Source organism: Canis lupus, chromosome 25, assembly GCF_048164855.1.
Source record: "Canis lupus baileyi chromosome 25, mCanLup2.hap1, whole genome shotgun sequence".
Taxonomy (NCBI): Eukaryota; Metazoa; Chordata; class Mammalia; order Carnivora; family Canidae; genus Canis; species Canis lupus.
In genome coordinates this window covers 20,413,037-20,435,419 of record NC_132862.1, presented here as the reverse complement: position 1 = coordinate 20,435,419, position 22,383 = coordinate 20,413,037, and the positions used below count along the sequence as shown (strand labels likewise).

Sequence of the window (22,383 nt, the reverse complement as noted above, 5' to 3'; positions counted from 1 at the left end):
CCTTCCGTGGAGGTGTTTTCTGCCTCTCATTAGGACACTTCTCATGGATTTAGGACCCAGGTAATTCAAGATAGCCTCATCTTAAGACCCTTAACTCTTTACATCCACAAAGACTCTTTTCCAAATAAGTCACATTCTCAGGGTCTTAGCATTCAGACATGGCCGTATCTTTTTTGGAGGGATCATTCAACCCACTACACCGTAGAACCTTGGGATAATTATTAATATGAATGACCTCGGGGATTTCAACACCTGACTTTATCCACTTCAGGTCTATCATGGGAATTACAGGAAAGAAGGCACATGAAAGAATTTTGCCAAGAGTTGTGTGAATGTTAGTTATTACTGTTGACATGGTCAGTAATTTATCCAGGCATTTCAATAACAGACTGATCTGCACTCCAACTTTTTCTCCTTCCAGTTTAAAAATAGTTCTGCTGAAACACATAAATTTCAGACCAAACTTCTTCAAAGGACAGCTAAATGTTTCACAATGTAGTTACTAAAGAAATGTTCAAAGATAAACTATTGTCAGCTGTGTGCATGCATAGAAGTGAAATATCAGAAAATGCTTTGGATATTTTTCTAGAACAAGGCAAAGAAGAAAGAAAGAAAGAAAGAAAGAAAGAAAGAAAGAAAGAAAGAAAGAAAGAAAGAAAGAAAGAAAGAAAGAAAGAAAGAAAGAAAAGAAAGAAAGAAATTTCGTGGGTCAAACTGATAAAGTAGGCTTTTCCCCTTTATGACTCCTTATTATGAAAAAATTTAAATAAAAAGAAAATTTAAATGAATTATATGAAGATCAATATATTCTCACACTTAGATTTTAAAATTGTTACTGTTTGTCACATTTGCTTTCTCTTTACATGTGTAGATAGATGGAATTTTTTGAACCATTTAAAAGTAGGTCAAAGAAAGCATGAGACTTTATTCCTGTTTATTTTCAGACAGCATTTCTAAAAATAAAGACTTTCTTCTACATAACCAAGATTCCAACATCACATCAGGAAAATTAGCAATAATTCTATGATATAATCTAATATCCTCAATTCTCTGAACATTCTAATTTTTTCAATTCTTCCTCAAATGCCCATACTTTTATTTTTTTAAGGTTTTTGTTTTGTTTTTTGGTGCCAAAACCTGGCAAATGCCCATGCTTTTATTTATTTTATTTTATATTTTTTTTGCCCATGCTTTTAAAATCAGATCCAAACAAGGTCCATGCAATGCATTTAGTTGTTATATCTCTTTAGACTCAATATAAAATAGTTCCATCCCCGTTTACTTTTCCTTGACATTGACTTTTTTGGAAACCAGTCATCTTGAGTGGAGTGCTAGTTTCCATGGTCAAGTGGAATTCTGTTACTCACCAGCACTGAAAAGAGCTCTGCATGAGAACACTAATGTTCTAGGTGTCTCTGCCCCAGCCTTCCTCTGTCAATGGAGCAGGAGGGCATGTCTACTTATTTTATAAATGCATTAGAAGGCTCCTACCTCAGAGAGGGTTCTATGTTTGCCCTCCAGAGAAAGGGGGATGAGTAGGCTAAAGAGACCATCTCCTCTTGTGATAACCCTTTATTTTCTGCTTTACTTCTTTGATAATCTTCCTTAGAATACATTGGAGCTGGAGGCTGAGCATCGTCAGGATGATGAACAGAATGAACAGAATGAGCAAGAAACAAATCAGGTTCAACATGAGGATCCTCACGTATCCACATCTTTGCAGTTTTCAGAGGGGAACATCCCTGAACTGTAAGCCTTGACATATGCAAAACGAATTACTTAATATTTTGTAGGTATAATACTACATGAAATAAGTCAGTCAGAGAAAGAAAAATACCATAGGATTACACTTATATGTAAAATTTAAGAAACAAAACAAATGAACAAACAAAAAACAGTCTCTTAAGAGTACAGAGAACAAACGTAGTCGCCAGAAGAGAGGTGAGTATAGAGGGATAAGTAAAATAGATAAAATGGATATAGGGTACACTTACTGCAATGATCACTGAGTAATGTATAGAACTGTTGAATCATTACATTGTACAGTTGAAGCTAATTTAACACTGTAAATCAAACTTCAATTTATTTTTTTTAAGATTTTATTTATTTATTCATGAGAGACACACAGAGAGAGACAGAGACAGAGACAGAGACACAGGCAGAGGGAGAAGCAGGCTCCATGCAGGGAGTCTGATGTGGGACTTGATCCTGGGACTCCAGAATCTCGCCCTGGGCTGAAGGCAGGCACTAAACTGCTGAGCCACCCAGGGATCCCCTCAAACTTCAATTAAAAAAAACAACAACAGTATTTTATGGAGAAAATGAAATTTAGCAGAGAACTTAAGAAGATTTAAAATCCATGTATGTCTTAAACCTTTAAACACTCACGTGCACAAGTAACTACATACACATTCCAGTAAGAATATAGAGTAATGAGACACCTGGATGGCTCAGTGGTGTTGAGCATCTGCCTTCAGCTCAGATTGTGATCCCAGGGTCCTTGGATCAAGTCCTACATGGGGCTCCCCGCAGGAATCCTGCTTCTCCCTCTGCCTATGTCTTTGCCTCTCTCTGTCTTTCATGAATAAATAAAATCTTTTTAAAAATGTGGAGTAAGGATATTTCTAGAGATGTAGGCAGAGCCATGGGTTTCTTTTTCCCAGCCCTTCTTTGGAGCCTGAAATTAATGCATATATCGTCATTCACAGATAATTTTCTAGATATGAAAAAATTATCAATAAAAAAGTATTATTAAGCCCTTGTAGACTCTTTCCATATTTCATACCTCTCTACTCCTAAAAAGATGGAATCACTGTCCCAACATTCATTAAGATAGTGTAATTCTCAACATTCAATCCATGCAGGGAAATTAAAAATACATCATTTTTAAAATTAAATGTAAGATACATTTTATCTCCAGCCTTATGAAGATCTGCTAAAATGGATATTATTTTTTTAAATGGATATTAAATAAATGCTCAAAACTTTTTTTTTTTTTTTGAGGCCTAACTGCCTACCTGGCACATTTTAGTGGCAGGAAATGAATAAGCATACCAACCTGTCAAAGGAAGAAGGTTTGGGGCCATTTGAAGATGTTTCCCATTTCCTACCTTAAAGCTGATCATAATAATATTTCTGCAGGAGTCAGGAGAACATGTTCTTCCAGCTAAACCACTGGAATACACGGATGGGACTACAAGTGAAAGAACTTAGAGCTGATCACACAGACTGGATAGAGAAAATTAATAATATTGTACAAAAAATAAACCTAACAGAGAACACAGTGAAGAGGTAATTTAGGGTGCTGGGTTTGGTCAAAAAATTCTGAAAATTTTCGTAACCTCAGAAACTCTTGGTTTAAGAGTTGGTAAAATCTTTCAGGAAAAGTCTTCAGAATAAGAAGTACCAAGTCTTGGATTTAGAAGTCAATGTCACAAAATCTCAAAGTGTATATCAAAGTTATCTGCATTTTGGCTCTCTCTTTTCTCAAGGAAAGGACTTTGCTTATAGGATCTTTTTTTGTAGCTATGTTAATAGTCATCAAAGGAAGGACTTCAAGTCCCCAATAACTCTTGAGCTTTACTCAGTATTGTCCAAAGGGATCCAACCAGCATGACATGAAAAAAGTATTTAAAAGAATGCTTGTTAATGCATATTTGAATCTAAGTAAGAAATTTTAAGATGAAACAGAAAAGATAAGAGTAACTGTTATGTATGTAGTCACTGGTATAAAAAGAACAGGCTTTGAGTCAAAGGGATTCCTTCTATTTGTGTTGTTTATGTTCAGAGTACAGACGTGTCACATTTTGTTAGATTTATGCCTAAGTTTTTAATGCTTTTGGTGCCATCATACTTAAAATTTTTCTAATCTCTAATTATTAATTGCTAGGCTATAGAAATGCAGTTGGTTTTTGTATATTGGTCTTGTGACCTTGCTAACTTCATTTATTAGTTCCAGTAGTTTTGTAAGTTATTTGGGATTTTCCACATAGATAATCATGTCATCTGCAAATAGAGGGAGGTTTATATCTTCCTTTTCAATCTATCTTTTACTTCTTTTTTACTACCTTATCATATTAACTAGAACTTTTAGTATGATGTTGAATTGGAGGAATGACAGCAGACACTGGACATACTTACCTTGTTCTCAATCCTATAGAAAAAACATTAAGTGTAATGTGAAGTGTTTTGCTGGTTTGGGGGGTGGGTTGTTTGTTTTTTGAGATTGAGAAAGTGTTTTCTATTATTAGTTTACTGAGATATTTTTTTAAATCAGGAATGATACTAAATTTTTTCAATAGCTTTTGCTGCATCTATGAATGATCATGTTGTTTATTTGTTTGTTTATAATTTCCTAATATGGGAGATTATAATGACTGATTTTTGAATGCTGAACCAGCCTTGAATTCCCAGAATAAACTCAGCTTGGTCTTTTTATATATTGTTGGATTCTGTTTACTAAAGTGGAATTTTTGGATATGTTAATGAGAGATATTGGCCTTTTTCTTTCTTGTAATGTATTAGTACCAAAAAACTTGCCTGATAGAAAAAAATGGGATATTTCCCCATTTGTTCTATTTTCTGGATAAAATTGTGTAGAACTGGCATAATTTCTTCTTTAAATGTTTGATTTAATTCACCAGTGAAGCCATATTGCCTGAGTATTTCATTACAGTAAAATTTTCAACTACAAATTGAATTTCTTTAATGACATATAGAGCCATTCAGGCTACTGAACTCTTGGGTATATATCATGGTAGATTGTATCTTTCAAGGAATTTGCCCATTTCATCTTCCCTCAGCCTTTCCAAATGGTAACATTTTTTTTTCCAAATGGTAACATTTTGTCCAACTCTAGCATACCATCAAAACCAAGAAATTGACCTTGGTATTTTAAACAGAGCTTATTCAGATTTTCCAGTTATATGTATTCTCTTTTTTGTATGTAAATATGCATACAGTCCTGTGCAATTTATTATATGAGTAGTCTTAGAAAACCACCACCACATCAAGATGCTCAATCTACCCTTGCACAAGACTCCTCTGTTTTACCCCTTTTTAGCCACACCTATTCCCTCTGGCCCTCCCCTAATCACCAGCAATGACAAATCATTTCCACATGTCTATAACCAAGTTATTCCATAAATGTTATCAAGTGATGCATTATGCATCCCATTGAGATTTATTTTTTCATTCAGCATAATTTTCCTGAGGTTCATCCGAGCTGTTGCTTGTCTATCAATAGTTCCTATCTTTTTGTTGCTGAGTAGTATTCCATGGTATGGATATATATACAGAGAGAGTTTGGTTAACCATTCACCCATCAAAGGATAAGTGTGTTATTCCTAGTTTCCAGCTATTATGAATAAAGCCACTTTGGACATTCATGTACAACTTCCTGTGTGAAAATAAATCTTCATTTCTCTTCTTGGGATATCTTCTTGGGATAATTGCCCAAGAATGAAATGGTTGGTTCACGTGGTAAGTCTGTTTTTAGTTTTGACAGGAAGCACCAAGCTATTTTCTGGAGTGGCTGTCCATTTTTACATTCCCACCACCAATGTCTGAGTGACCCAAATTTTCCACATCCTCATTAGCAGTTGACATTATCACTATTTTGCGTCTTAGCCATTCCGATAAATTTGTAGCAATATATCTTTGCAGTCTTAATTTGAATTTCTCTAATAGTTAATGTGCTGAGCATCATTTCACATATTTGCCATGCCTGTTTCTCCTTAGTGAAATGTCTGTGCATGTATTTTGCCTATTTCTCAATTGGATGGTTTATTTTTTTTAATGTTGAGGCTTGAAAAGCTTTCATATATTCTAGACATAAGACCTTTACCAGATATTGACAAGCAAATCCATTTAACAGAGTTTTTGGCCAAACTAAAGCTTTAAAGTTTCTATGAGGTCCAGTTTATCAATGTTCCCTCTTATAGGTAGTATTATTGGTGTCAAGTCTAAGAAATCTTTACCTAGTTCTAAGTTCCAAATATTTTCTGTAGGGTTTTTTCCTAGAAATTTAGCTAAGCTTCCATTTTAATCTTTTAAATTTTCTGCTTCTATATCCAATTAGGCCTTACATTTCTTTACTATTATATAGATTAGTGTTTTTCTTGCATTGCTTTTGTGACATCCCATTCCAACACCCCACTACTCAAGAGTCCTCTATGTAAGAATTGGATTTCATTCTTGAAAGATGAAAAAAAAAAAAAAACCTATTGGGTGATTTTTCTTAATCTATAGGACTTAATCAATCTCTTTGTCTGTTTGCAGCTTACTAAATGAGGTGATGTCCTTGGAGGGCCAAATTGAAAAGCTGGGGTCACACCAGGACCTTGACCCTGATCAGGGGGCAAACATTGAGGTAAGCTGGAGGCTTGGAAAAGATAAGCTGGGAGGTTGTGAAGAGTTTGCCACCATTCCCACCCCTTCTATTATCATTTACCAGGTCATAATAAGAATTAAAACCTATCTTTTGTCCCAAGGAGAGGTGCTCTCTGGTGGTGCTCCCTGGTGGTCAGTTCTGAGCACCTTTCATGTGGGATCCACTCCTTCTATTCCCTGATGACACAAAGAGACTTTTTAATTCTACCTACAAACTCAGTTCAATAGGCTTATATCTTTATGCCATCTTAAGACAATGATGGGTATCTTAAGAAAAGACTTATCTTCCTAATATTTGTATCCAGGCACCTAACAATTCAGAGAAGACATCCAGAATTAAATATTTGTGAATAACATCCTTAAAATGTAAGAGATATATTTGTCTTCATCTTTGATGCCTTCTTGAAGAGTTCTTATGTTGATTTTCATGAGCTCCAGTTTTTCTGTTGTTTTCTTGCCTTGCGCTTCTGAGACACTCTTTTCTGCGAAAGGTTTACTTTCCCTTTTTTAAAGAGTCTCAAGGTGTTAGAAAGGTAGTGACCAACTTTGGATAAGAATTCAACTTTAGAGCTCTGGCTGATAGTATTTTTAAACTTCATGCCTTTGGAAAAAAAAATCTCTAAGAAAGGAAAATCCTGTGTCTTGCTACCTCCTCTGCTGTAGTTCAAGCCAGAAAGCTTAAGTGACTTTTGGAGGAAATAAAGAAGAAATGTCCCTTTTATTGTAGGAAGGTAATGTTTATTTGGACCCTTCACATATTAAAAGCCAGCTACAGATAAGCACAGATTTAACATGGGGGGAAATACTTTTAACCATGCTTTAGTACAAAATTTTGAAGCAGCAACCTCATTTTGAGCTAGTTGAAAAGTCAAGAGTTTTTTCACTATCCTTGGGCTTTGGAAAGTGCAAATTATGAGAAAAGAAAAGAGGGCAAAAGCCAAAAAATATCCTGCCCTGCAAAATTTCCTCTAAAAGTCAGTAGTGTCACAGGGATGTGGATTTCAGTAGGAGGTAGGGTTAGTGAGGGATGGGTATCATAAGAATGGGGAGAAAGATAAAAGAGCACAAAGATAAATGAAAGTGAGATTTAAAAAGAAACCATGGGCAGCCTGGGTGGCTCAGCGGTTTAGCACCGCCTTCAGTCCAGGGCGTGATCCTGGAGACCCAGGATAGAGTCCCAGTCGGGCTCCCTGCATGGAGCCTGCTTCTCCCTCTGCTTGTGTCTCTGCCTCTCTCTCTCTCTCTCTCTCTCTCTCTGAATAAATAAATAAAATCTTTTAAAAATAATAAATAAAAAAATAAAAAAGAAACCAACAGAGGCTTAGGATAATATGAAAAGGGAAGGCATGACAACTACATATGGAGATTCTCTCTGTCCTGGGGATGCACAGCTTTGTATGCACTTTGAAAAATAGCATGACTTAAAACTATAAACAATCCCATATATCCACCAACTGGTATGTGGATAAAGTGTGGTACATGTTATATGATAGAATACTACTCAGCAATAAGAAGGAATGGACTTCTTACTCATTCAACAACATGAATGAGTCTCAAATGCATTATGCTGAGTGAAGCGAGCCAGATCCAGAAGCTTACATAACATTCTGAAAATGGCAAAACTATAGGAACAGAAAAGAGGTTAGTAGTTGTTAGAGTTGTATGCACAAAGGGAGGGAGGACTGACAAAGGAGCACAGGAAATTTGGTATAGATGGAAATATTCTATATCTTGTGCTAATGATTATGTCGAAAACCATACACTTTTAAACAGTGAGGTTTACAGTATATAAATCATAGCTCAATACACGTGATTCTAAAACTGGACACAAGGTCCATCCTCAATAAGTCTAAAGAGTGATGGGAAAGGCTACATAAAAGCAAAGGCAGCAATATAATGAATTTAAAATTTTAAATATAAACATTACAGAAACAAAGTCAATAGCAACGGCTATAGGTTTACTCCAGTGAAAGGAAAGTGAAGATTGTTAGATATGGAAACAACAACCAAAGTGTGGGAAAATTAAAGGAGAAATAAGTTAATAAAGTTGAAGTAATACCACATGTATTGGCTTATTTATATCTCATGAAGAATTGGAGTGACTCAGAATGACGTGAAAGGGAGAGGAGGGAAAAAATTGGTAAAATCACTTTAAAAACACACACACAGCAGAAACAAATTTAAAAGGTAAGATTAGGAAAGGACTTTGAGGTGGCCTTTGAATGTTGTCATATTTAACCCCCAAATCCATGAAGCTTTCTGAGATCTCCATATCAACATCTAGACTTTCATTCTGTGACTGACTCCCATTATCTTTAATACAATTATCTTAGATAAAAACTGTGCAAAGATACTTACTATATAAATAAACCAGGGTACCAAGTAAAATGTGATTATAAGGTCACAGCTCCCTTCTAAGTAATTAAGTCACACAATATAGAAGTTGGTGATTGATGGATTTAGTAAAAGAGGGGTGTAACTATACATTCTCTGGAAATTGTTTGGGGGTAAATGCTCGTAACATGTATCCAACCAGCACAGTGCCTAGCTCAAGGGTGTAGGATGTGGCTAATTCTATCTTGTTGATTCAACTTAATGTTGATTTTGGAGATCAGCATCAAGAGCAGTATCAGGGCAGCCCGGGTGGCTCAGCCGTTTAGCGTCGCCTTCAGCCCAGGGCCTGATCCAGGAGACCCAGGGTCGAGTCCTACATCGGGCTCCCGGCGTGGAGTCTGCTTCTCCCTCTGCCTGTGTCTCTGCCTCTCTCTCTCTCTCTCTCTCTCTCTCTGTGTCTCTCATGAATAAATAAATAAATCTTTAAAAAAGAAAAAGAAAAAAAGAGCAGTATCAAAAAAACAGTTGTTATTGAATCTCAGACTTTTTGATTATGAATGAGCTTTCTTCTAAAAATCTTCTCCAGGTGGCTCAGCAGTTTAGTGCTGCTCTCAGCCCAGGGCGTGATCCTGGAGACCTAGAATCGAGTCCCACGCAGGGCTCCCAGCATGGAGCCTGCTTCTCCCTCTGCCTGTGTCTCTGCCTCTCTTTCTCTCTGTGTCTCTCATGCATAAATAGATAAAATCTTTTTTAAAAATCTCTATTTTGTTTCAATTAATTATAACTTTGATTTATGCCCTTTTATTTTAAAGGAGAAGATTATGGAAGTTAAAAAGCAATTAGAAGAAATGGATAACAAATGTGTTCAGGTAATGACACAATGGTGTTATAATAAGGAAGAATATTGGTTCTTCAAGGGAATCTCAGATCTGGAGAGTTTTAGTGAATGGAATCCAAAATTGGATGATTAGACTCAGAATTTTAAAACCAGAAGGGAACTGTCTTATAGCCTATACCTTCATTTTCAGAGGTGAAAAGCATAACTCAAGAACATGACATGATTTGCCCAAATCTCTAGATGAAAAGACCAGTCTTGTTCTTGCTCTCCCAATTAAAAAATAAAAGTATGTGTATTTTTTCTTCTAACAAAAGCAATGCATGCTTATTTTAATAATTAAAACAGAGCTATTTCATATAAAAATGAAAAATAATGCTACTCCCTCAAAGATCAACACAATAAATATTTAGTATATCTGTATTCTTTTAAATTTTCCTACACGTGTATTTACACGTTGCAACTTGCTGTTTTCACTTAGCATATTTCTTCAGCAACTTTTTATGCCACTAAATGTCATTTTACCTTTTCATTGTTTATATAATGCAGGATTTGATTTTTGGATTAAATCCATTTCATTGGATAGTTGGGGCTTTATAATAAATCTTTCCCATTACAAACTATGCCTCAGAAATCCGTATCTTTGCTTGCTTTTTCAGGTTCTTGTTTAAGAAATATTTCTAGAGGGATCCCTGGGTAGCGCAGCGGTTTGGCGCCTGCCTTTGGCCCAGGGCGCGATCCTGGAGACCCGGGATCGAGTTCCACGTCAGGAACTGTGTCTGCCTGTGTCTCTGCCTCTCTCTCCTTCTGTGTGACTATCATAAATAAATTTAAAAAAATATTTCTAGAAATGGCACCTCTAGCACCTTTCTTTCTTGAATCCCAGAACACTGTTCTTCCTACTATAGCTCTTTCAAAGTATCCTACAAGTCAATTACAGATTAATGAAAAAACTTAAAATTATTTACTCCTGACATATATATAATTGGCAATCATGTCTTAGATGGTTTGCTTTCAGCCTGTCTCTTGAACTTATTGATATAAGCTAATCAAAACCATCTGTTATCTCTACCTGATGACCTGCAGGAGATGGGAAGAAAACAGGAACCAAACATTTTTTGTTGACAGCTCTTTTGCTAAACTATAGAGTCCAAATATTCAAACTAACATAATGAGAACTTTTATTCATATACTATAAATTTTAAAATATATAAAAGAGGGGATCCCTGGGTGGCGCAGCGGTTTGGCGCCTGCCTTTGGCCCAGGGCATGATCCTGGAGACCCGAGATCGAATCCCACGTCGGGCTCCCGGTGCATGGAGCCTGCTTCTCCCTCTGCCTGTGTCTCTGCCTCTCTCTCTGTGTGACTATCATAAAAAAATTTTTAAAAATATTAAAAAAAAATTAAAAAAATATAAAAGAAATATAATTTTCTTTTTTTCTCTGAAACATACTGTTTCTCCAACTAGTGTCTTGGAAGTTTTTGGTTTTGGGGTTTTTTTGGAGAGAGAATGAGAGAGAACATGCACACGCTGGGGGGCTGCGGAGGTGTGCAGAGGAAGGAGGAGAAGGAGACAGAGACTCTTAAGCAGGCTGCCCATGCCCAGCATAGAGCCCAACGCAGGGCTTAATTTTATGACCTTGAGTTCATGACCTGAGCCAAAATCAAGAGTCAGACACTTAACCAACTGAGCCACCCAGGTGCCCCTAGTGTCTTGGAAGTTTTTTAAGGCACAACGAAAGAATAATGAATAGAGGGCAGCCCCGGTGGCGCAGCAGTTTAGCGCTGCCTACAGCCCGGGGAGTGATCCTGGAGACCTGGGATGGAGTCCCACGTGGGATTCCCTGCGTGGAGCCTGCTTCTCCCTCTGCCTGTGTTTCTGCTTCTTTCTCTCTGTGTCTCTATGAATAAATAAATAAAATATTTAAAAAAATAAAAAAAGAATAATGAATAGAGAAAAAGATGATTTATCATAAGCTGCTATTGTATAAATTTATACTTCTAAAATATTAAAAATAATTATACTAGTTTTTTTATTATGTCTCCTGTAATTTATCATGATTATATTATAGATTTGCTATATAAGTGGAAGAATTTTACTGAGTAAAGGTAAGTTTCAAAGAAGTCACTTTACAACTAAGTGATGTCAAAATGAGTGAGGTTTTATGTTATAAACCAAAAAAAAAAAAAAAGGGGGCACCTGGGTGGCTCAGTCGGTTAAGTGTCTGCCTTGGGCTTGGGTCATGATCTTGGGGTCTTGGAATCAAGCCCCACATCAGGCTTCCTGATCAGCGGGGAGTCTGCTTCTCCCTCTCTCTCTTCCCCTCCTCCCTCCTATGCTTACTCGCTCTTTCCCTCTCTTTTGCTCTCTCTCTCTTTCAAATTAATAAATAAAATCTTTATTAATTTATTAAAAAAATAAAATAAAATCTTTAAAAAATAAACCAGAAAAATATAATTTCTATTTTACCCCAAATTGTGGATGTCTTTTCAGGAAGATGTTTGTAATGAAGCTCATGAATTAAAGGAGAAACTCATTGCAAGAATAAAGGTAAGATTTCACAGTTACACAAGCTCAAATGATGATAAAATGTAAATAAAGGGAAAATTCTTTCTCTAGAATTTAAGAGTATGCCACCTACTGTTCTCTTTCTCTGTCCTTATCACTTTTTTCTCCCTTTCTTGGCCCTCTGCTTTGGACCAACAGAACATCTCACCATCATGTGTACTCCAAAGATTCCATAGCCCTGTGCTGCTTCTACATCTCCTCCATTTGGAGCTTATCCTCCATATCAACACGTTACATATTCTTCAAGGCTCAGCTCCATTCAAAGGATGGTGTCTGCAAATGCCATCTCCTCTTCCAGACCTCCCATAAATTTCACTAGTCAGAAAAGTGATGCCATATCTGAACTTCCACAATATATTGATGTAAATGTGAATGGGTGAAAGAAGCAATGAATGAGTGAGTCAATCTGTTACTTGTGCAGAGGTGCCTAATCATCCCACCTATCTGGAAATGTCCCATCAACAAACCTCAGCTACTCTATCTCATGATCTTATTTATTTTCTCTTTAGGATGTATCCTAATCTATAATATCTAATGTACATTTATGTTTAGTCATTTATTGCTTGTCCCCCAGCCCCTATAAACATGCATGTAATTCCTTACCCATTTGGTTTAAAAATGCACAAGTAATAGAATGCATATTCCTTATCTATTTTGTTAACCACAGTATCCCAGAATAGTGCCTGGAATGAGTCAATATGTTTTGCATAGATGAACAAATTGAACAGATGAATTCAATATAAGGATAATTATCTTCCTACATGAATCCAGTAGTTAAAGATTAGCATGTGGGTTTCATTTAATTTTCTACCATGATGCTACCTTATTTTGTGAATGTGTAAGTCTCTTTCTACTGGGTAAGTATCATTCTCCAATGATCTCCTCATGTGATTCACATGAGATTGGCAATGTGGGCTCCCGAGATGTTCTGGAGGAAAAGCACTCCGCATCATCTACAGTAAGACTAGCAGACCTGTAAAATAATTTTTTAAATGATAGCTGATTACTATTGTTTTCAGAACTTTTGCAAAGACATGACTCTGCTGAACACAAAGCTGGGGATGTACCAAAAGCAAGAAGAGAAACTAGACTCTCAGAGTCCTGAAGAAATGGGTATGGAAGGAAGTGAGCCCCTGCTTCCTCAGGTGGCACCAGCCCCATTAGTGCAGAACACTGCTCCTGGCATTACAATGTGGTAAGTTAGAGAAAGGGGCCTTTGGAGCTGGACAAAGGCCCCAAATGTATGAACCACAGTATGATGAATTTCTTCAAGGACTGACTAAAAATCTCTTTTATCTTCCTTTATAAATTATCTATTCTTGTTTTTTAAAAGTCCATTCATTTATTGGAGTCATAGTGCTTTTCACATTATTTTCAGATATATATATATTTCTTTATTATTGCTTTAGATAAATATGTATACATAAATCTTAAAGGATGGTGTCTGCAAGCTATGATGCAGCCACCTCCACCAAAGGAACCTACCTGCTAAGCAGATTTGAAAACCTTTGTTCACTGGACAGGATGCCTCTCCCTTGAATGGCATTAAAGAAATACATACGAGCAAATTCTGACTCTTTGGATGCCTTTCTGAAGATGCCACACCATCATATATATCTGGAATAGTACCCTCCTCTAAGAAAACTTTTCTGATTCTTTACCCACCCCCCTCCCACTACCAATCCAATTCTACCTCTCGTGTGTGCACTCTACATTGCACATAATCCTGACATAGAATCCACAGCCTATTCTTTACAGGTAATTTTTTGGGGTTTTACAGGTATTCTTTTTGGGGTGATGACAATTTCCTGGAATTAGATAATGGTAATGGTTGTGGAACCCCATGAATAAACTAAAAGCTGCTGAATTATTCACTTTAAAGGGTAAATGTTATGGCATGCAAATTATATCTCAAAAACCAAAGAAGTAAATACCTTTTGATAATCACTTGATTGTGTAAAATGGGCAGATTATAATCCAGTTGATTATAATCCAGTTTATATACAGATTATAATCCAGTTGATTTCATCATATCATTATATTCTAGTTAAGACTGCATAAGGTTTTGACCAATTTCTTGTGTAAGAATTGGAAACATATTGGTTCTGCTGAAGCATATTTATACATTATCTTTTTGAGGAGGTTGATTTTGCAGACTTAGTCAATCATTATGTATCAGTTTTGTTGTTTTGGGCTCAGAGAGTACCTCTTCCTGGTATAGTCCCCAATTCCTCAGTTCCCTTAGAGACCTTTCACAAACAGTGTAAACATTTTGGAAAAGATTGAAGGTCTTATGCATGGCAAGTCTTGAAAAAGAAATATATAAATAAACAGTATTAAAAAAGTCAAAGAATGTCTTTATTCTTTAAAGAATGTAAATTGAAAATGAATAAAATATTTAATGATACTAATATTTGGTTTCACACAGGCAATATGAAAGAAATTATTTTGAATTAGTACCCATGATGTTTCCCAAAGAAAAATGTCTGTACTTTAAAAAATAAATGTTACACATGTTCTTTTATCTGTTTAATAATAGAAAAGCTGAAAAATAATTTAAGTTATGTTGACTTGTAAATAAATATCAAACAATTCAGCAGTGTCAAAAAATAAATCTGAAAGTTAATAAATGAAAAGAAATAAATACATAAATCTGAACCCAACCATACCTAGAGTATTCACTAAAGGAAAAAAAAACTGGAATAATACACAACAAACCAAAAGAAAAAGAAAACAAAAAAATTAGCACAAAAATAGGAAAAAAGAAAGAATGAACAAATGACAGGAAAGAAGAAAAGAAAAAAGAAACAACTGAGCTGATGATATCAGAGTGATGAGATTATAACTTTTTCATTTCTCTGCTTTCTAATAAAATGTGATGGGGTGCCTGGGTCACAGTAGGTTAAGTGACCAACTCTTGGTTTCAGCTCATGTTATGATCTTGGGATCATGGTATTAAGTCCTGCCCGAAAGTCCATACTCAGTGCAGAATCTGCCTGAGATTGTCTCTCCCTCTCCTTGTGCCCCTCATGCTCATTCTTTCTCTCTCTCTCTCTGAAATAAATAAATCTTTCATTTAAAAAAAATGTGAAATACAAGCAATTACTTGTGTAACTACTGAGAGACAGCCAGTGGCAATAATGCCATGCAACTTGGCTCAGGTTTACAGATTCCACTGAGTTGGATCACAAAATAATCCATGGCTAACTTTAAGTGCGCTCTAAATTTTCTCTTCTGAAATATATTATTGATGGTAATTATCTCCCGGTAACTGGATTATCTGTGACATTTCTTTCCTTCTCTGTGTTTTTCTGGATCTTCCAGATCTTTTTTTTTTTTTTTTAATTTTTATTTATTTATGATAGTCCCAGAGAGAGAGAGAGAGAGAGAGAGAGGCAGAGACACAGGCAGAGAAGCAGGCTCCATGCACCGGGAGCCCGATGTGGGATTCGATCCCCGGTCTCCAGGATCGCGCCCTGGGCCAAAGGCAGGCGCCAAACCGCTGCGCCACCCAGGGATCCCTTTTTTTTTTTTTTTTTTTTTTTTAATTTTTATTTATTTATGATAGTCCCAGAGAGAGAGAGAGAGAGAGAGAGAGAGCAGATCTTCTACCCTAATCATGCACTGCATTTGTAATTAGAAAATAATAGTGCACGGATTTAAAAGCAAATAAATAAAATACATCATAGATATAGCCTAGAAGACGGAGTCTCTAAAGATTTGAGAAAGTTTAACTTTAAGAGGATTAAGTCTGGTGCTAGGACAAAACTAGTGATAGAGCGAGACTCCATTTTTCACATTGCATTGTATATCCTCAGGAAAATCTAACTGCCTTTTCCTTTATTTCCCTCCAAATCGGTGTCATGTGAGTCACAAGTTAGGTAAAGATGTCAATAATCAGCTAGAGTGTGAGAAGAGCATTTCAAAGGAGGCTCATAATTTCCAGGGTTTCATTATCTTACGGCTATAGAACTTTAGAATTCTAATGCCAGCCCTAGGATGGAAGTAAGTGTTCAACTACTCCAAGCTCCTTCTTTTGCAGATGTCAACTGAAGTCAAGAGAAACTCAGTTATTTTCTTGAAGTTCTAGAACTACCGGTGGAGGAGCCAGGAGTTTCATCAGTGCTGTTTCCTTCAGAATGTTCTTAACACAGACGTTTTCTTTCCTTGTAGGAAGCGTGCACTGAGGATTTTCATCATATTTTATGTCCTCACCTTCACTGGACTTTCATGTTACATACTATTTTTCGATGCTACATTTATCTTTGAAAGCTTACTCCCTGCAATGCTCGGTCGCCGCAGAATGTGGGAACTACGGGAGATCATTGAGCCTTTCTTGAACTTGGAGGTGGAAGACTTGTTACCCTCCTAAAGATATAGAAGTTACTGCTGCTCTACTGACTTTCTCCTTAATAAAATTCTGGCTGTTCTTGTATTATGGGGGTTAAAATATTTTTCAAAAAATACTATTGAGGGTTTGGCAAAAAAACATTGTAGTTGTATAGAAATTACTTGTTCACAGAAAAAACGAAAATAGTTAGATAAACTATCTTTCCTTTTATGACTCACAATTACTTCTTGAATCATTCTCATATTGTTTAAACATTTACCTCAAAGCACTAGCCTATTCTCCTCCGATCCTGAGAATATTGAGATTACCAAGTATTAGCTTCCTTGGCCCATCCCCTCTTCCCCAACTTTCCTCAAAAAGGAAAGCACAGAACTCCTCTCCATCATGATGAGTTATACTTCCCATATTTGGGGAGTAGTGGACATATCTTGGTTTTTCTCCTAACATTCCCTTTCCCTTTTGGTAAAACTAACCCTAGTTTTGCTTTCAAAGAACTACCTTTACCAGTGAGTGCAATTGTAAGTGGTCTTTCAGTCAGTGTCTTCTTTCTGTTAACAACAGTTGAGAATATATTGAATTAGATTCTCTAAGAATGAGAATTTTGGGAAGAATCCTACAAAGAAGGGAAATGATTGAAACTTCAATTTTGGGAACTAGCCTATATCTTTTTCTCCTTAAATTAGAGTTGGTTCTATGACTTAGAACCAAAGGAAGTCTAATTGATACAGAAGTTTGGAATGCTAGAAGTTTGGGGCATTTTTATTCCTAATTTTATAGGTAATGGGGAAATAGTAAAGTTTATTTGCAATAGGAAAAAGTAGTTAAAATTGAACTGTGCAAGATTAATAGAACTGTAAAGAATACATTGGAGTCAGGAGGGCAGATGGAGTGTGAGGGATGAGTTAAAAGCATTTGGTGGTTCAGGTGAGCTAAATAGTGGGAGATGAGGGGTGAAGTGGATATTGTAAGGGTGGATTCTACAACATTGGTTTGTGTAATGGATGTGGGGTCAGAAGGTGGTGACAGGGAATGCAGTCCCAAATCTTCTCACATTTGAATGGATCTTGAAGGATGGACAAGATTTTCAGACATTAGGAAAAGACATTTCAGAGAAAAACAGCTGAGTAAATTTTAGAAGCTGTGAATATAAGGCAGAGTTAGGAAACTTGCTAGAGAATATTGCTCAACATACCAGTTTATACATTCCTTTCAAAAAAACTCTGCCTCACTCATTTTTGTGGTCTCTGGAATAATATTCCCAAATAACTGGTCCCAAATCACTTGGGAAGCCCTATACACTAAAGATTTTCCATCTCACCTCCAGATATTTAGATTCAGTAGAGCTAATGTGAGGTCCAGGAACTTTATTTTTAAAAGTCTCCACAGCTGGAGGCACCTGGTAGTGCAGTCTGTTAAGACTTCAATTCTTTATTTCAGCTCAGGTCATAATCTCAGGGCTGTGGGGCGGAGCTTCCCCTTAGGCTCCATGCTCAACAAGGAGTCAGCTTGAGATTCTCTCTCCCCCTCTCTCTGCCCCTCCCCCCACTCACATGTGTACATGCACGTGCTCTCTTTCTCTCTAAAATAAATCTTAAAAAACTCCCCAGCTGAACAATATAAATCCAAATGTGGGGACCATGTTTTGGTAGTTTAGAACAATAGTAGATAGTCAATAAGTACTTAGAGAAGTAAATTATATGTTTTTATCTTTGTGATCTCCCTATTACCTCATCCAGTACTGCATTTAATATTTGCTCAATAATTTCCACATAGAACAACATCACCTCCAGAAATTCCAAATCTTTAGATCTAGGATGAATCTCTAATATCTTCTGTTTTAATAGATTCCCCTATTAAGTCTTAGGACTCAAATGCATGCTACACTATGGGCAAAAGCTACCTAGGATTACAACTTGGCTGAGATCCCATACAAAGTTAATCAAGAGGTGGCTCCTTTTGCGGGGAGGAAGAAGGAAGTAGGTATGGATGAGGGAATTTCCAGACAAACAGAAAAGGGAAAAAGCTGGGCAGCGCCGGTGGCTCAGCAGTTTGGCGCCGCCTTCAGCCCAGGGCCTAATCCTGGAGACCCAGGATCGAGTCCCACGGCCTGATCCTGGAGACCTGGGATCGAGTCCCACGTCGGGCTCCCTGCATGGAGCCTACTTCTCCCTCTGACTGTGTCTCTGCCCCTCTCTCTCTCTCTCTCTCTCTCTCATGAATAAATAAATAAAAATCTTTAAAAAAAAAGGGGGGGGGAAGCTAAAAGCTTTAGAAACGATGAATAATATATTCAAAATGTCATGTGATAGTGAGAGAAAATGCTAACGGATTTTTTTTTAAGTCTCAGACTTATTTAGAAATATTAAAGGGACTATTCAGACCAATTGGTAGACAGGACATAGTATATGTTTCTGATAATCTTCAGGAAAATTCCCATTGCTGGATACAGTATCAAATGCTTTATTTGTAAAACCAAAAAGAAAAAAGAAATATTGAGTTTAATTAGCTCAAGTAAAGCCAAAAGTTCTGCAATAATCATATACTAGTGATGAAAATAAGATGGGGAACTAGATTTTTTTAAGGAATAAATTACTAATTTATTAACTTCTAAGATATACTTTATTAATATCTAAACTAAGATAAAATAATTTCCACTAGGGGATGTATAGCCTTAAAATGGGAATAATTTGGTTGAGTTTTATTTCAGATCTTTCAAATACCATATTCAACTGAGTCAACCACTATGCACACAATCACTTACTAAAAATGTCAGAATCATTTTACAAATATGGTCTTGGTTTTGGATTAGGAGGACAGAAAATAAATGATCACAAAATCTCCATTGTCATGTTTTTTTGAGTGAAGACAGCTAGCTATACTGTAGTGAAGGGAGCTTTAAACTTGGATTCAATGTTTATGTTAGAGTGATTAGACTCATTAGTCATTAGTTAGATCTGCTGCCAACTGTGTGTTTGGTAGGGTCCTCTAATCTCCACCCTTTCTCTGCCCTGAAGGTCATCCAAGCACTTGTTCCCTGGATGCCCAGAGTGTTGACTGCTGAGCTAGGATTTCCCCTTGGACATGCCTTCGTCAAAGAGATCTCCTTTGCCTAAGATTCCTCTCTTTCTCAAGGGAATCCTGTATCCAACAACTGATCCAGGCCAGGGTACGTTTGTGAAGGGCCATCCCAACCCGGAGCTCCCCATGAGGTTAGTTAAAGCCCTAGTGCAACTGTGTCACAGTTCAGCTTCTCAGTCTACCCCATCCTGTCTCCATCATTCCCTTCACAGGGGATGATCTAGAGACTATTTCCCAATAAACCTACACTTGAGTCTGAATTTCAAAGTCCATTTCCTGGGGAACTTGACCTAAGACATCTGTAGTAAATGATGATTAACCAAATGAAAACATGCAAAGACCAGTTATTTCAAACTTGTTATAGTAAGGATGTCAGCCACCATCACTGTGTCTTTTTTTTTTTCTAAGATTTTATTTATTTATTTGACAGAGAGAAAAAGCAAAAGACAGAGCACAAGCAGAGAGAGTGGCAGGCAGAGGGAGAAGCAGGCTCTCTGCTGAGCAGGGACCCCCCCCCCCCATGTGGGGCTCAATCCCAGGACCCTGGGATCATGACCTGAGCCAAAGGCAGATGCTTAACTGACTAAGCTACCCAGGCATCCCCAATTGTGTCTTAACAGAGACTTCAGAAAGGCAGAGTGGGAAAGCATTACAGTGAAAAAGAGGAAGGCTTCAGGTATGCCCTGATTGGAGGCTCCTAGCATGAGGGAGATGTAGGCAGACTAACTAGAAGGGGGGCATCCTACATAATGGTTAGGGGTGCATATTTGGCCTTTACTGGTTGGTTCTAAGTTGGAAGTGGGAACAAAATTTAGGGAAGCTGGCAGTTATTAATCCCATCTTTGTTTACACATGTATAAATAGTGGAAAATAATACCTGCCTCATGAGATAATTGGATTAAAGGACAACGCTTAATAGGTTATAGGGTATTAGTAGTAGTAGTAGTAGTAGTAGTATTACCATGAACATATTTATAAACATGTGAGATCACCTAATTAAGAACTTTGGATCTGGGGCACCTGGGTGGCTCAGTGGTTGAACGTCTGCTTAGGTTGTGATCCCGGAGTCCTGGGATTGAATCCCACATCAGGCTCCCCACAAGGAGCCTGCTTCTCCCTCCGCCTGTGTCTCTGCCTTTCTCTCTGTGTCTCTCATGAATAAATTTAAAAAATAAAAATTAAAAAGTAGATGTGGCCCAGCAGAACTGGGGAAAGGTAGAGATTTCCAAGGGAGGTTTAGTTTGCAATGAGGGGTGATATGTGTGAGGATGAATGGGTGTGAGAGAGGACAGCCCCTTTGTCAGAGGGGGCCTGTAAGTCACCTAGGAGATTAGCTTCAATTTTGGCATAACTTAATTTTTAAATTTTTTTAAAATTTTGGTTTTTGAATCTCTTTTTTTCTAGGTGTATTTGAGGAGACTCATTAATATTCTATGTCATAGAATAGTTTACTGACCAAGTGACACATCATTTTTGTTTGACTACTGGAGATGATGGCTTTTTCTCTCTTTCTCCTCAATTTCAAAATGACTGATTTTACTGATATAATCTCCAAGTGATATAGCCTAACAAGGCAAAGTTCAGAATAATGTAGCAATGCCTATCCAGCTGCCAAGCCTCATTTCCTCTTCTTACTGTTGAGAGGCATACTTCTGCCCTCTATGACTCTGGATCAGATCCTAATTGCCCTAAGCAGAGCCCTGATTCCCTTGTTAATAATTGGTTTAGAACATGTGATTCAATTCTGACGAATGAGACTTAAGGGTATATCTGCCAGCAGGGGGGCAGGGTGGGTGGGAGTATCAGAAGGGAGGGGAGGTTTGTGAGCAAGTTTTCTCTACAGTTTTTTTTTTTTTTAGATTTTATTATTTATTCATGAGAGAGAGAGAGAGAGAGAGAGAGAGGCAGAGACACAGGCAGAGGGAGAGCAGGCTCCATGCAAGAACCCCGATGTGGGACTCCCTCCAGGATCATTCCCTGAGCCTAAGGCAGTCACCGAACCCCTGAGTTGGACACCCAGTTGTCCCAAGTTTCCTCTACTTTAAAAAGAGATAGTAGGAAGAAAAATATCTTCTTTTACTTTTGGATGTCACTGTGTGCACATTTGATGTTTGAAATTCCTTAGGTTATCTTGCAATCATGAAAGGAATGTACAATCTAGTTGGGCCTTATAACCCTTAGGGCAAAGCTGATGGATACCACAAGAGATAAAAGGAGCCTAGATACTCAAACGGCATCAATGAACCACTAACAACCTAATCTACAGTCTACTGTATATGTCTTCTTATTGTTCCAGGCTCTTGGATTTAGATCCAAGAAGGGGAATTGAGAAGGTAGAGATAGAGACAATTACTTTCCAAGTCCAGTTTGATTTTTTTTTAAATTATATATATGATGAGTGTGAGTTTTATTTTCTTTAGAGTGAGTTTTATTTTCTTTAGTAAGTGGATCCAGACAGATTTTAATTTATGGGTAATTGCCATCTTGGAATTAAATGGTAACCTTTATCTGTTACCATTTAATAAGTGTATCATCACATACATAAATAAATGCATTTGAGTGATATATGGCCTCGGTAGAGGATGAACCTGTGCATGTTTGAATTAAGGGAGTTCTTTTAGCCCTTTATCAAGCGCCTGAATTGCTTGTGTGGTTATCTTCCTTTTCTGAAAAAGAACAAGCAGTAGTGTCTATTGTGACATTTGAGTTTACCAAATGAGGAGCACTTGACTAATAAGCAGCCTCATACATGGCCAAATGTCCTCCTGTACTTGTACTTGATGAGATCCAGGCCTTTTAAAAATAATACCACATGTTAATGTTCTT

The 22,383-nt window shown here is 37.1% G+C and overlaps 1 protein-coding gene and 1 long non-coding RNA gene across 6 annotated transcripts in view; one reads left to right on the top strand and one right to left on the bottom strand.

Annotated features, from left to right (window-relative positions):
• LOC140617328 (uncharacterized) overlaps positions 1 to 22,383 on the bottom strand; it is a 49,345-nt gene that overhangs the window by 8,576 nt on the left and 18,386 nt on the right. The gene's annotated exons all lie outside the window — the stretch shown is intronic.
• Positions 1 to 22,383, top strand: part of SMCO2 (single-pass membrane protein with coiled-coil domains 2) — a 38,423-nt gene that overhangs the window by 4,122 nt on the left and 11,918 nt on the right. The window contains exons 2-8 of one of the 5 annotated variants that reach the window (XM_072798555.1): positions 1,610 to 1,749; positions 3,142 to 3,291; positions 6,280 to 6,370; positions 9,537 to 9,593; positions 12,054 to 12,110; positions 13,148 to 13,323; positions 19,494 to 19,642. In XM_072798555.1, coding sequence (XP_072654656.1) covers positions 1,610 to 1,749; positions 3,142 to 3,291; positions 6,280 to 6,370; positions 9,537 to 9,593; positions 12,054 to 12,110; positions 13,148 to 13,323; positions 19,494 to 19,533 — 711 coding nt within the window. In that variant the 3' untranslated portion in view covers positions 19,534 to 19,642. Of the gene's footprint in view, positions 1 to 1,609; positions 1,750 to 3,141; positions 3,292 to 6,279; positions 6,371 to 9,536; positions 9,594 to 12,053; positions 12,111 to 13,147; positions 13,324 to 16,301; positions 16,564 to 19,493; positions 19,643 to 22,383 lie in introns of those variants that run through there. The other 4 variants (XM_072798550.1, XM_072798553.1, XM_072798554.1 and 1 more) reach the window with 4 other exon arrangements.